Source organism: Ictidomys tridecemlineatus, chromosome 2 (genome assembly GCF_052094955.1).
Source record: "Ictidomys tridecemlineatus isolate mIctTri1 chromosome 2, mIctTri1.hap1, whole genome shotgun sequence".
Taxonomy (NCBI): domain Eukaryota; kingdom Metazoa; phylum Chordata; class Mammalia; order Rodentia; family Sciuridae; genus Ictidomys; species Ictidomys tridecemlineatus.
In genome coordinates this window covers 160,895,653-160,911,068 of record NC_135478.1, presented here as the reverse complement: position 1 = coordinate 160,911,068, position 15,416 = coordinate 160,895,653, and the positions used below count along the sequence as shown (strand labels likewise).

At 40.0% G+C, this 15,416-nt stretch overlaps 2 protein-coding genes across 4 annotated transcripts in view; both read left to right on the top strand.

The window, feature by feature from the left end:
* Positions 1 to 15,416, top strand: part of Znf277 (zinc finger protein 277) — a 192,088-nt gene that overhangs the window by 136,624 nt on the left and 40,048 nt on the right. The window lies entirely within an intron of this gene.
* On the top strand, positions 2,955 to 14,480 carry LOC101974347 (protein Mis18-alpha). Its single transcript, XM_078040066.1, is given in 2 exon segments — positions 2,955 to 4,080; positions 4,083 to 14,480. Coding segments are annotated over 2 exon segments (693 nt in total). The 5' UTR covers positions 2,955 to 3,674; the 3' UTR covers positions 4,370 to 14,480.

Genomic DNA, 15,416 nt, shown 5'->3' with positions numbered 1-15,416 from the left:
AATCGTTGTGCAGACAGCACAGAGGTCAAGATCCAGGCATGCGTTTTCCACTGCCCTCAGCTATAACTGCTTCTGGAGCTTCAGAGGGGATTAGCAAGACCAAGAAAAGTTTCTGTTTATTGACAATTGTGCCAGAATTTTGGGTTGACTTTGTCTCAGAGCAACCTTATTTGATGTCCCAGGTGGAAGCTGTTTACTTCTTTCTTCCGAGACAGTATAGCTATCATTTAAATACAGTAAACAATAATGACCAAATTTGAGTTGTATCTCGTGTTCCAAAAGGGTTAGTCCCAGTTTAATTCACTGATGCCATCATCAAAGTCTGCTGCTCATTTTTTAATTTAAAGGTCCATGTGTGGAAAAAATGGTCTGTTTTCAGTCCCACTTTGAACCAAGAGAGGATTATAAATTAATCAACCTACAAGAACGCATGAATCTTATTAACATAGTACAGGAGTTTGCCGGCCATTCTCCACTTTATGTGTTATCAGTGCCATAGCAGGTGGATTCTGTAAGAGTCACTCTTTTCTATTCTCTACCATGTGCAAGAGGGTTGATGACTGCCCCCTAGATTTATACACTGTCACCAGGAAATGTCACTTCACTGAGCTCGTGGATGCTTGGTGTTTGCTCTTCCATTCTGGGGACCCTACTGCAACCTAAGCTTCCCAGGGAATTTATAAAATAGGGAGAGTTTTCTGTTTCCCAAGGAATTGGGTCATGATTTGGGCCATGGAAAGATGTGTGCAGCAGTGCATACCTGTGATCCCAGCAACTTGGGAGGCTGGGCCAGGAGGATCACAAATTCCAGGGCAGCCTGGGCAACTTAGTGAGACCCTGTCTCTAAATAAAAAAAATTAAAAGTGCTCAGGATATAGCTCAGGGGTAGAGTACCCGTGGGTTCAATCCCCAGGGGGCGGGGGGGGGAGAGAGAGAGAGAGAGAGAGAGAGAAAGAAAGAGAAACGAACAGAAAGATACTTGGTGTGGGCCCCTCAACACCCTCCAAGGGAATCCTGGGATGATATATATGATAGGCATTTAGGTCAACAAGTAGGCATTAGTTGCTGGTATGTACAGGGAACACCAGTCTCAGATGTCTTAGGGAACAACATGACAAACAAGAGCTGGGTCTATGCTCCAGTCTTTTTTCCTTTGTTTTTGGTACTGGGGATTTAACCAAGGGGTGCTTAACAACAGAGCCAAATCTTCAGCACTTTTTTTTTTTTTATATTTTATTTAGAGACAGGGTCTCATTGAGTTGCTTGGGGCCTCACTAAGTTGCTGAGGCTGGCTTTGAACTTGCGATCATCCTGCCTCAGCCTCCAAAGCCACTGGGATTACACATGTGCACCAGCATGCCTGGCTCCAGTCTTAATTACAAGTTCTTCACCTGAAATCCCTGGACTCTCTCCTCCACAGCACTCATATCTAGAGTTCAGACCATTTACAAAAGGGAATGGAAAGACAGTTACTTCTTTATTTTCACAAACAAATTTAGCTCCTTCCACTATGAATATAAGCAACAAATCATGGTAGAATTAAGAGTGCCTTTTATGGTGGGAACACACAGATATATTCATATCACATTCAGCTGTTGCAGATCTCTCAAAAATATAATTTACACTCATTGCTACTTCAGAATTCACTGAATGCCTCTGGATCTTGTTGAGGAATGTATTAATATAGATGCACACAAAAGTCAACTCAAATGCGTCAAAGATCTAGGAATTAGACAAGAAACTTTCCAAAACTGCTAGAAGAAAACATAAGGTCAATACTACAACATACAATTAGAAACAATTTTGAAAATTTAAACTCCAATAAAATAGAAAACCTTGAAGGCAACAACGAATTTCTAGACACATATAATCAAACCAAACTGAGTCAGGAGACCATGCACAATTTAAACCGATCAACTTCAAGCAAGGAAATAGAAGACACCATCAAAAGCCTACCAACCAAGAAAAGCACAGGATCAGATGGATTCACAGCTGAGTTCTATTAGACCTACAAAGAAGAATTAATACCAATACTCCTCAAATTATTCCATGAAATATAAAAGGAGGGAACCCTTCCAAACTCATTCTATGAGGCTAATATCATCCTGATACCAAAACCAGGCAGGGATACATCAAGGAAAGAAAATTTCAGACTAATATCCCTGATGAACATTTCAGACTAATATCCCTGATGAACATAGATGCAAAAATTCTCAATAAAATTCTGGCAAATTGCATACAAAAGCATATTTTTAAAATAGTGCACTGTGATCAAGTGGAATTCATTCTAAGTATGCAAGATTGGTTCAACATATGGAAATCAATAAATATAATTCATCACATCAATAGACTTAAAGATAAGATATGATTATATCAATTGATTCAGAGAAAGCATTTGACAAAATACAGCACCCTTTCATGTCCAAACACTAGAAAAACTAGGGATAGTAAGAATATACCTCAACACTGTGAAAGCTATATATGATAAACCCAAAGCCAGCATCAGTCTAAATGGAGAAAAATTGGAAACATTCCCTCTAAAAACTGAAACAAGACAGGGATGCCCTCTTTCACTACTTCTATTCAATATAGTCCTTGAAATTCCAGCCAGAGCAATTAGACAGATTAAAGAAATTAAATGAATACAAGGAAAAGAAGAACTCAAACTACCATTATTTGCCAACAACATGATTCTATACTTAAAGGATATAAAAAAATGCAACAGAAAACTTCTAGAATTAATTAATGAATTCAACAAAGTAACAGGATATAAAATCAATATTCATAAATCAAATGTATTTCTATACATCAGTGATGATTCCTCTGAAAGAGAAATTAGAAAAATTACCTCATCCACAATAGCCTCAAAAAAAATTACTTGGGAATCAATCTAACAAACGATTGTTATGTAGTTTTCATTATAGAGGTAAAAGACCTCTATAATGAAAACTACATAACACTAAAGAAAGAAATGGAAGAAGACCTTAGAAGATGGAAAGATCTCCCATGCTCTTGGATAGGCAGAATTAATATTGTCAAAACGGCCTTACTACCCAAAGCGCTATACAAGTTCAATGCAATTCCAATTAAAATCTCAATGTCATTCTTTATAGAAACAGAAAAAGCAATCATGAAATTGATTTGGAAAAATAAAGAGATCCAGAATAGCCAAAGAAATCCTTAGCAAGAAGAGTGAAGCAGGAGATATCACAATACCAGACCTTAAATTGTACTATAGAGCTATAATAACAAAAATGGCATATATTGGCATCCAAATAGACATGTAGACCAATGGTAAAGAATAGAAGATACAGTGAAAAACCCACATAAATACAGTTATCTCATAGTAGACAGGCTCCAAAATCATACATTGGAGAAAAAATAGCTTCTTCAACAAATGGTGTTGGGAAAACTGGAAATCCATATGTAGCAAAATGAAGCTTAACCCCTATTTCTCATCATGCACAAAATTCAACTCAGAGTGGACCAAGGACCTAGGAATTAGTGCAGAGACCCTGTGCCTATTAAAGGAAAAAGCAGGCCCAAATCTTCATCATGTTGGATTAGGCCCTGACTTCCTTAACAAGACTCCTAAAGCACAAAAAATAAAATCAAGAATCAATAAATGGGTTTTTTTTCCCTTGGAGCTCTGGGGCGCGGGCTATTTGTAGATTATGGCGGGCTCTTGGTCATTGGATCATCACAGAGGGTGTATCTCCACTTGCTGCGCAGGTGACCTCAAGGATAAGAGGAACGACTCGTCGCTGTTGGGCAGGAGGCTCTCGGAGGACTCGGGCCGCCACCGGCTGCTGGAGAAGTGGGCGATCATGTGGAACTCCGTGAGCACAGACGCGACCGAGGCCAGCACCGACAAGTTTCCCAAGGAGGCGGCCCCGGCGGAGCCCCCGCTGGTGTTCCTGTGCTCCGGCTTCCGGCGTCCGCTGGGCGACTCGCTGAGCTGGGATACCAGCCAGGAGGACACCAACTGCATCCTGCTGCGCTGTGTTTCCTGTAATGTTTCTGTGGATAAAGAGCAGAAGCTTTCCAAACGTAAAGATGAAAATGGTTGCATTCTCAAGACCCATACTGTGCGGGTTGCTCCCTCCATCTTGGCTATGTGTTCAGGTGCACTCCCAAGAATCTGGATTATAAGAGAGACTTGTTTTGCCTCAGTGTTGAAGCCATTGAAAGTTATACTTTAGGGTCCTCTGAAAAACAAATATTGCCAGAAGATAAAGAGCTTTTTAATCTTGAAAGCCGAGTTGAAATAGAAAAGTCTCTAAAACAGATGGAAGATGTCTTGAAAGCATTGCAAACGAAGCTGTGGGAGGTTGAATCAAAATTGTCCTTTATGAGCTGCAAAAGCTGAACTCTGTTCCATGTTGTGTCTCTTGTTCTTTCCCATCCATTATGTCTTAAATGAGAAGAATTGTAGAATCATTTCTGCAGCTGTATTTTATGGCAAAGAGGTGATTATTTCCCACATTAGAATTTTTAAGCTATTTTATGATACTAGCTGGAATTGAAATTTAGGAATTTGTATTTTCCTAAATTTCCTAAACTGGGCTGAGTTTTTAGAATTATTTTCTTCTTTGTGTCAGACTCATTATTATTGATTTTCTATTTTTTAAGGAACAATTTTGCTTTTAATACTTTGAACAGTGGGCTGGGATTGTGGCTCAGCGGTAGAGTTCTCATCTAACATGTGCCAGGCCCAGGGTTCAATCCTCAGAATCAAATAAAAATAAATAGATAGAATAAAGATATTATGTCCAACTATTTCTAAAAAATAAATGTTTAAAAACAGTACTTTGGACAGTATTAAATAGTGAATGGTAAAAATCTTAAAGAGTTTTTTTTTCTCTCTCTCTTTATATATATATTTAGTTGTAGATGGACACAGTACCTTTATTTTTTATTATTATTATTTTTTTATGGTGCAGGGGAATCGAACCCAGTACCTCACGCATGCTAGGCAAGTGCTCTACCACTGAGCTACAGCCCCAGCCCTTAAAGAGTTTTTTCTGCATCTTGTGTGATTAAATCTTCTTTAAAAACTAATGCTTAAAGTTCTCTGGAGAATCTGTCTATTGAGTTATTTGTCAGAACCATGTGGAAACTTAGACAAGAACAGAGTAGCACAAATGTATATAAGGGTTCCACTTTATGCTACTTATTTACTACTGTATTCTAATAAAATTTATCAGAGAGTAATAAGTATCTCTAGGGGTAGGATTCTGGGAGAATATGTACAAGCATTTCTCTTAGAAGTTATTCTGCTTAGAAGTTCTAATATTCCTGAGAATAACAGAATTATTGTGTCAGTGTCCCAAGTCATATTGTCTTGTCATTCAAAGTTCTAGTGTAACTGCTTTATTAGCCATTTGGCCTGGGGCCCATCAATTTGATTCTCTTTTTCTCATCTTTAAAATAACTACCTACCTCTCTTTCATCGAGGATGATCAAATTAGAAGATGTATGTGATCATACTTTGAAGACAGGCATCACAAAGATAAATGATAAAGATTTAGTTCTCAGGAGACTTGACTTGATTTAACTTCTAGCTGGCTATAAAGGCCAGTTGGAATTGTCAACTTGATTGGATTAAGAGATGCCAAGGGTTAAGAGGTTTATGGGTGTGTGGGTGAGGGTGTGTCTAGGAATGATTGGCATGTGGGATAGCCAACTGAAATGGAGACCTCCCTAAGCAAGGACAGCACCATCCTATAGGATGATGGCTTGGATGGAATAAAAGAAGAACAAGGAAGCAGATGCAAGCTCCATTCTTTTTGAACAACTTCTTGATTGCTGCTGTGGTCATCTGAGCATATCGGCTCTTGCTTTTTCACTCTTCCAAAGTGTACTCTGCCAGTGATTCTTCAGAAGCCTTCCATCTCGTACTAGGGTAGCACTGTTGATCCTCTTGTTCTGGGACTTTAGCCTCTTGGACTTCGAGGCTACTGATTCTTCCAGCTCTCTAGCCAGCAGATGGCCATTGTGGGTTATCCAGAATGTGTATCTTAGAACAACCTAATAAATCCCCTTTTTATAAAAAAAAAAAAAGAATCAATAAATGGGATGGATCCAAACTAAAAACTTCTCAGCAAGAGAGAGCCTACATTTGGGGAGCAAATTTTTACCACACACTTGTCAGATAGAGCACTAATCTTCAGGTTATAAAAAGAACTCAAAAAATTAACACCAAACATCCCAATCAATAAATGAGCTAAGGAGCTAAATGGACATTTCTCAGAAGAAGATATACATTCAACAAATGTATGAAAAAATGTTCAACATCTCTATCAATTAGAGAAATGCAAATCAAAACTACTCTAATAATTCATCTTATGCCAGTCAGAATGGTAGTTATCAAGAATATAAACAACAATAAGTGTTCGTGAGGATGTGGGGGGAAAGGTACACGCATACATTGCTGGTGGGACTGAAAATTGGTGCAATCAATCTGGAAAGCAGTATGGAGATTCTTCAGAAAACTTGGAATGGAATCACCATTTGACCTGGTTATCCCACTCTTCAGTCTATACCCAAAGAGCTTAAAATCAGCATACTATAGTAACACAGCCACATCAATGTTTATAGCAGCTCAATTCACAATAGTTAAACGATGGAACAAACCTAGATGTCCTTCAATAGATGACTGGATAAAGAAACGGTGGTATATATACACAATGGAATATTACTCAGCATTAAAAGAGAATAAAATCGTGGCATTTGCAGGTAAATGGATGGAGATGGAGAATTTCATTTTAAGCCAAGTAAGCCAATCCCAAAAAACTAAAGGCCGAATGTTCTCTCTGATAAGTGGATTCTGATCCATAATGGCGGGCAATGTGGGGAGAATGGAGGAACTTTGATTGGGCCAAGAGGAGGCAAGAAAGGAGAGAGGGCATGGGGTTTGGAAAGATTGTCGAATGAGAAGTACATCATTACCCTAGGTACTTGTATGACTGCACATGTAATGCAACTCTACACTGTGTACAACCAGAGTATGAAAAGTGGTGCTCCATTTGTGTACAATGAATCAAAAAGCTTTCTGCTCTCATGTATAACTGATTAGAACTAATAAAAATAAAATTTAAAAAAATACTCCAATATATAGGCAGAGACTTCCTCAGTAAGACTTCTTAAAGTTCAGTAAATAAAACCTAGAAAATAAATAGGATGGCATCAAATTAAAAAGTTTCTTCACAGCAAAGTAAATAGTTAAGAACATGAGGAAAGAACCTACAGAATGGAAGAAAATCTTGCCAACTACTCTTCTGACAAGAATATCAATATCCAGGATGTATAAAACTCAAAAAGCTCAACAGCAAAAACAAAAGCAAATATTCCACTTAGTAAATGGGCATATGACCTGAACAGATATTTCCCAAAAGAAGAAATAAAAATGGCTAAAGCATAAATGAAAAATATTCAGCATCCTTAGCAATCAGGAAAATGCAGATCAAAACTACACTGACGGTTTTCAGGATGGCAGAATAGAACCCGGTGTGGTGATGCATGCCTGTAATCCCAGCTGCTCCAGAGGCTGAGACAGGAGAATGGTGAGTTCAAAGCTAGCCTCAGCAATGGCAAGGTGCTAAGTAGCTCAGTGAGACCCTGTCTCTAAATAAAATACAAAATAGGACTGGGGCTGTGGCCCAGTGGTTGAGTGCCCCTGAGTTCAATCCCTGTTACCAAGAAAACAAACAAAATAAGATGGTGGAATAGAGAAGGTCACTTTCCTGGCTGCTCCATGGCATGAAACCAAGAAAGTAGACAGGCAGCTTCTCAGCACAGTGGGTGAATGAATAAAGGGGGGTGCTTTACTACAATTTAATACTGGACATTCAAAGCAGATTGAGTATTCAGGAGGTTAAATATAATGAAATAAGGAAAAATCCCCATTGCATAGCTGCTGCCACAGCCAAAGTTACCACCCAGAGCAGTCCCTCTAGAAGCAAAGTAGAGAGAGAAGGGAATTAAAGGAACTTGCATTTTTAGGAAGCCTGAGGTATGTTTGGATATGGAGAGACCAGAGGTCAAAGATACTATCCAACTAAACTGAAAAGTGTGCTGCACAGTAAAAGAAAAGAAACTGCATCTCTCCCAGCTTTGTGTGGAGGACAGAGGAAGGAACCATTTTACAGCTGTGGTGCCAGGGCTGGCAGCTGGGGGAGCCTATTCCCTGCAAACCTGAGTTTGGCCTAAAATACAGGCCTGGCAAACCCACAGTGCACGACACAGAGTGTGCTAAAGTGACCAGGAGAAAATCAAACATGGAGAGAGATTTACACAGGGGACAACTGGTCAAGGAAACCCACCCAGCTCTCCCCCTCCCCCTACAACCTGGCTGCTTGCAGCTGGGAGAGATGTGCTGGTCAGGAATTTGAAAGGGTGGGGATGGGAGAGATTGAGTTTGGAGACTGAACCCCAAGACCAGGAAACATGGGGTCTATAGGTGATGTAGTGGACTAAGAATTGGCTCCACTGTCACACAAGTGGAACCCAGGAGAAACCCCCTGGGGTGCAGTCTTCCAGCACGGACCAGCAATTGCTAGGCCCTGGAGGTGTGCTGATTTAAAATTTCCAGACCAATTTTCTCAGCAAAGAGCCTGGGGCCTACCTAAACCTAAACCTTGCCTCCAGGAGTTTGCCTATGGGATTAACTCTCTCACTGTAGCAACCCCACCCTGAGGGTGGAGGCAAGCAAACATCATACTCCAGATGACCCCACCTAACACTGCTGAGAAGGGAAGCTGAGAATCTTTTGAACTCCAAAGAAAAAAATTCTTTAACTTTTCATCAAAATTTGCTTTTTCTTTTCTCTGTTTAATTGTGACCTTAATAGTTCATGGACATTTATATATTAAGGTCACAATTGACCTTAATAGTTCATATTCAATATTTGTTTTTTTTTTCTCAGCTCAATTCAAAGTGAATCAAGGACCTAGGCATTAGACCAGAACTTGTGACAAATGGAAGAAAAAGTATGCCCAAAACTCCATCATGTCGGCTCAGAAACTGACTTCCTCAAAAAGATTCCTAAAGCACAAGAAGTAAAATCAGGAATCAACAAATGGAGTGGTATCAAACTAAGAAGCTTATTTATTTATTTATTCTGATTTGTTATGCATAATGGCAGAATGCAATTCACACTATTCGTGTCTTCATACATGTACTTAGGGTAATGATGTCTAACTCATTCCACCATCATTTCTACCCTCTTACCCCCTCTCTTTCCCTCCTGTCTCCCCTTTGCCTTATCTAAAGTTCCTCCATTCCTCCCATGCTCCCCCTTCATCACCATTATGAGTCAGCATCCTTATATCAAAGGAGACATTCGGCCTTTGGTTTTGGGGGATTGGCATATTCCACTTAGCATTGTATTTTCCAACTCCATCCATTTACCTGCAAATGCCATGATTTTATTCTCTTTTAATGCTGAGTAATGTTCTATTGTATATATATATACTAAACTTTCCCTATTCATTCATCTACTGAAGGGCATCTGGGTTGGTTCCACAATTTAGCTAAAGGAAACAATCAAGAATGTGAAGAGAGAGAGGGGGCTGGGGTTGTGGCTCAGTGGTAGAGTGCTTGCCTAGTATGTGTGAGGCACTAGGTTCGATTCTTGGCACTGCCTGTAAATAAATAAAATAAAGGTCCATTCACAACTAAAAAATATTTTTAAAAAAGAATGTGAAGAAAGAGCCTACAGAAAGAGAAAATCTTTGTTACCTGTATCTCAGAATATTAATCTCCAGGATAAACAAACAACTCGAAAAGCTCAACAGCAAAAAAACAAAACAAATAACTCAATCAATAAATGGGCTAAGGAAGAAGAAATATGATCAGTCAACAAATATATGAAAAAATGTTCAACATCTCTAGCAATTAGAGAAATACAAATTAAAACTACACTGAGATTTCATCTCACTCTAGTCAGAATGGCATTTATCAAGAATAAAAGTGATAATAAATGTTGGCTAGGATGTGGGGAAATAGATACACTCATACATTGTTGGTGGGACTACAAATTAATGGAACCATTATGGAAAGCTGTGTGGAGATTACTCAGAAAACTTGAAATGGAACCACCATTTGACCCAGTTATCTCACTCTTTGGTTTATACCCAAAGGACTTTTAAAATCTGTATACTTCAGTGACATAGCCACATCAATTTTAATAGCAGCTCGATTCACAATAGCTGAACTACAGAACCAACCTGGATGCCCTTCAACAGATGAATAGAGAAACTGTGGTATATATATACCCAGTGCAATATTATTCAGCCTTAAAGAAAAATGAAATTATGGCATTTGCCAGTAAATGGATGGAACTGGAGATTATCATGCTAACTGAAATAATACAATCCCAAAAACCAAAGGCCATGTTAAATGAAATAAGTCAGATTCAAAGTCAAGGGTCATGTTTTCTCTCATATATAAAAGATAGAAAGAAAAAAGGGGAGTGTATACCTATAATCTCAGCATCTTCGGAGGCTGAGGCAGGAGGATCACAAGTTCAAAACCAGCCTCAGCAACTAAATGAGGCCTTAAACCCTGATTCAAGGTTTGGTCATTAGCCTGTGGCACTATTGGAAGATGGTGGAGACTTTAGGAGGTGGGGCCTAGTGGAAGGCAGTTAGGCTATTGGAAAACCCTTAAAGATGATATGGAAACCCAGACCCTTCTCTCTCTCTTTTCATTCCAAATGCCATGAAGTTTTCACCTGACTCAGATCCAAGCTGCCAACTACTTGGAAATCAATATTTGGGAGATGAGAGTTCGAGGAAGGAATCAGTTTTATTCCAGAGTCGGAATCTGGGGAATGTGGAAAGGATATCAATCTCAAAGCTACATCCTGGGGAACTAAGGGGCACAAGGCTTTTGTATGGAGGGGAAAAGATGCACTGATGAATATATAGGAAGTGTAAATACTGAGTGGAGTCTTCCTCATCCAGGGTGTGTGTCTACTATTTTCCTCTGGCAGTAACATTGCAATTGACATCAATCTCCTGGGACTAGTTTTTGCATTTTCTTTAAATAGACATAGACATAGTACTTTTCTTCAAGTTAAATCTCACAGCAATTTACATGTTTGGTGTCAGTTGATGCAATTATTAAAAGAACAAGGAAGTGAGTTACACATTCTGATGTATCTTTAAAGCTCATCGGATGTCGATGATCTAGCAGTAAACATCTTAATCATTTAGGTGTGGTTTTCCTACAGAATTTAGAGTGCTGGGTAAAGTTGAGGGGACAAAACCCTTGAAGAAGGGAAAAGAGGGGGAAATGAAAGTAACTCAGCCATGGACAATTCTCAATGACCCAAAGAAACAGCCACCTTTTCAGGATGAGCAGCTTTGATTCACCATGCACTCCCTACCAGGATATTCTGCTTCCTCCTAGAACCAAAAGCAAGAGAGTCAACTATCCATGGACCGAAACATCTGAAATATGAGCCAAAATAATTCTTTTAATTTGATTTACCTCACGTATTTTGTCACAGTGATAGAAATCTAAGTAACACAGAAAATTGGTACCAAGAGGGCAGGTAATTGTTATACATATACCTGACTATGTGGTTCAGAAGCTTTGGAAATTGGTTTGAAGGAGGAATTAGGAAAAATTGAGAGAGTAGGCTAGGGAAAGCCTAGAATACTATCAATGGCAATTTGGGTTAGGACCCAAGAGGCTAGAATGCTGATAGAAGTGCATTCTAGTAAAGTAAAGAAAGTAAAGGCCAGACTCATGGAAATGAGGACGTTATTGCGAATTGGACTAGAGAATATTTGTATTTCATTCTGCCAAAAACCTTGTCCACATCTCATCTATGCCCTGGGACTTTGTGTGAGACTGAGTTTAAAGGTGATGAATTGATTAATCTGGGAGAGGAAGCTCCAAGGCAGCACAGCAGTTAGGCTTTAGCATGACTATTGTTTGCTGCTTTTATAGCCAGACTTCAGTGAGAATCAGGAGCAAAATGCAAAGGGTAAAGATTTGAAAAACTTGCAGTTTTGCCAGAAAAGTAGTGTGTTTAAAGTTGTGGCCAAGGAAGGTATGGTTGTTAAATAGATTAGCATGTATTAAAATGAAACAAAGTATTTTTGCACTAGAATAATAGGAATGATGTGATGACTTGAGAGCATCTCAGGAGTCAACAAGACTCTACCCGTTGTAGGCTCAAAGACTTTTGTTTGAGAACAGAGCCCAAGGGTATGCTGCTTGCACATGGATGCACATTCATCCCCTGGGATTTTTTTCCTCCAAGTTCCCACGTTCAGCTGTCCAAACGTTCAAGGCCCACCACAAAGTCCAAATGGGACCAACTTCTGCTTAAGCCAGTGACCTTGGGGCCATCCCTGTTCATGCAGGCATTCAGAATGCTAAAGTTATATGGTCATGGAGTCTTCCACCCAGATTTTAAAGAAAAACCTGGGAAACCAAGCAGTATGTGGCAGTGTCTGAGCCCCTGCAAGCAGCTCCTGACAAAGCGATGCATTGTGAAGATGTAAGAGTGAAGCTGAAGCTATAATGGAGAGTCCAGAAAGTTAGAGATGCCAGTAACATGGAATGCCTGCCAAGGGAAGCTGCAGGCAGTGAGTAAATCCAGCCCAGGAGAGTGGGTTGCAACTGGGAAGGCTGTAGAAGTGAGACTGCTCATGCCCTTTGGAGCTCACATCATGTGCCCTATATAATGGAATTGGGGCTATAGGTTTTAATATTTGCCATGCGGGTTTTGGTCTGATTCCTCCTTGTTATTTTCCTATTCCTCCCTTCTGGAATGGGAATGTTTATCCTGTGCCACTTATCTTGGAAGTACGTTACTTTTTTTAAAAATTTTTTTATAGGGGTTCATAGCTGAATTTGCCTTGAGTCTTGGGGGAAACTTGAACTTGAACTTTTGAGCAATGCTAGAACTATTAAGACTTTGAGGACTCTTGGAGATGGACTAAGTGCATTTTTCATTGTGAGATGGATATGCACCTCTGGTGGCCATGGGTGGAATGTTATGGCTTAAATCTTAACTGACTCTGAAGGCCATGTGTCAACGGCTTGATCACAAGCCTGTGGTTCTATTGGGAACTTCTATAAACTTTATGAAGTGAAGCCTAGTGGAAAGAAGTTAAGTCACTGACGTTTTGCCCTGAAGGGGAATATTAGAATCCCACTCCCTTTCTTTCTGGCTGTGTTTGCTTCCTGGTCACCATGAGTTGAGCATCTTTGCTCTACCTTATCTTCCTAGCCATGATGTTCTCCCTGGCCACAGGCCCTCAAAACAATAGTCAACTGACCATGGACTACAACATTTGAAATGTGAGTCAAAATAAACCTTCTCTCCTTTATGTGATTTATCTCCAGTATTTTATCACACGATGGAAACCAGACTAACACAGGCATCTGTAGTCTTCACCAGATGACAAAGGAGCTCATAATACACAAAACAGCTTTTAAAAAAATAATAAAACCCTGGTCTAGAGGGAGGATACCATCAGTGCTCTAATCCTGGGATTTCTTCTCTCAGACACTAGATTATAGCTTCAGAATCCTACTCAACATCAGGCAGCCACCAGCAATCAACTGGAGTTGTCCTCTGAGATGACACCTATTTACTATCTCTGGCCCATCCTGAAGGAACTGACATAATGACGGGTCATCTTCTAATCCCCACAAAGTTCAGGACCACTTTGAGGTCAAGACATAGGTATTACATCTGCTATAGGAGGCTTCTGCAAGGCTTCTGCAGTTTTGCTGAATGGTTACACCAAGTCCCCAGGGATCCAGGAAGCTTCTGACAAAGACTGGCCCCTGGAAGAAATTATCAAAAGCTCGGAGATTTCATGGTCATGGTACTGTGCAAAGACCTTCCAAGGTTTCTTCAGGAAGCCACCCTGTGTCAATGTGTCACAATCAGGACTACTTGCCAGTACAGTCATATACATTATTCAATTATTAAGTGTTCCTTAGCAGTTGGTAAATAGGCACTGGCTGGAGCTCCCTAAGTAAGCACCCTACCTCTGTACACCCCTGCCCTGGAGAGTCTTGGTTTGCACAAAAAGGGAACAGTCCTAGAATTGGCCAAGTCTTTTGTACATCTGAAGTTTTCTTGTGTGTCTGTCCTCCTTCCTCCACCTCCCACCCTCACCTCTGTTGCCAAAGCAGCACTCCTGAATTCGACTTAGGAGGATTATCACCCCCTAGGAAAATATGCCCAGTACCCACCTGGCCACCCTAACGCTACAGCAACCTATTGCCTGTTTCTTTGGGGAACCAAAAAATCCACAGTGCACCATAATGGTTAAAATATTTTGAGGGGCTGAGGCTGTGGCTCAGTGGTAGAGCTCTCGCCTAGCATGTATGAGGCGCTAGGTTCGATCCTCAGCACCACATATAAATAAATAAAATAAAGGTATAAATAAATCACATCAATCTTTAAAAATAAATAAATAAATAAATAAAATATTTTGAATATCTTCATGGTTGCAAACATCATGCTCTGCCCCTCAGTTTGCCATTTTTACAGAGGAGGTATCAAGGAAGTTCCATTTGTTGAGACAATTGGGAACCACAATATCGCTTCTCCACGTTTTCCAAAAAGGGCTACTATCAGATGAACTGGAATTCACAAATGAGGGTCATGTTGCATTAGATGTGAGACAGCTATCCATGCTTTTCCTCCATCAGCTGTTATTCCTGGAAACAAAAACCCCTTTGCTGGGGCTGAGGCATTGTGATCCTTAGAAAGCTAAGCCCACGGCATCTTTGTTTATTCCCTATGAGTGCATGTCTAATAAAGATCTGCTAAAGCTTTCTACCAGTACGTGGTACCCCATTTGCAAATGGGGGTTTTGTCTAGTTCACAGCACTCACATGAATAGATGGCTTCATTATTGCTTTAAAGCTTGGGTGAGAAAATTAAGGTAAAAAAAAAATTGGAAAATTTCCTACGGATCCCAGAACATTTTACCCAAACATTTTCTTCACAGTCTGCTGTATGATTTCAAACCCTAAATGGTGACAGTGCCTCTGAACATTATTCAACAATAAATGTAGGCTGATTTCTGCAGTATATTGTTGAGCTGTTGCTAATGGCAGCCTGGGTTTGTGTGCCAGCTGGTAGCAGCTTTCTTCTCTTCCAGTGGGCTGGACACTTGGAGTCAAAATAACTTGAGTGGATTTTCTCACCCTACCACTTCTGAACTGTGCGCCCCGGGGAGCCACTTAGGCTCTCAGAGACTCAGCTATTTATCTAAAAGGAAGTTGGTGTGAGGTTTAGAGGAATGTGACAGGCTCCAGACCCATGATTGGCATTTAACAAGGACTCAGTCATTTGTTATTTTTGTTGTTTTGGTGCTCTTCAGTACTTGAGTAAGTCAAGGGGCAACAACCATGAGAAATAATGGGGGTCT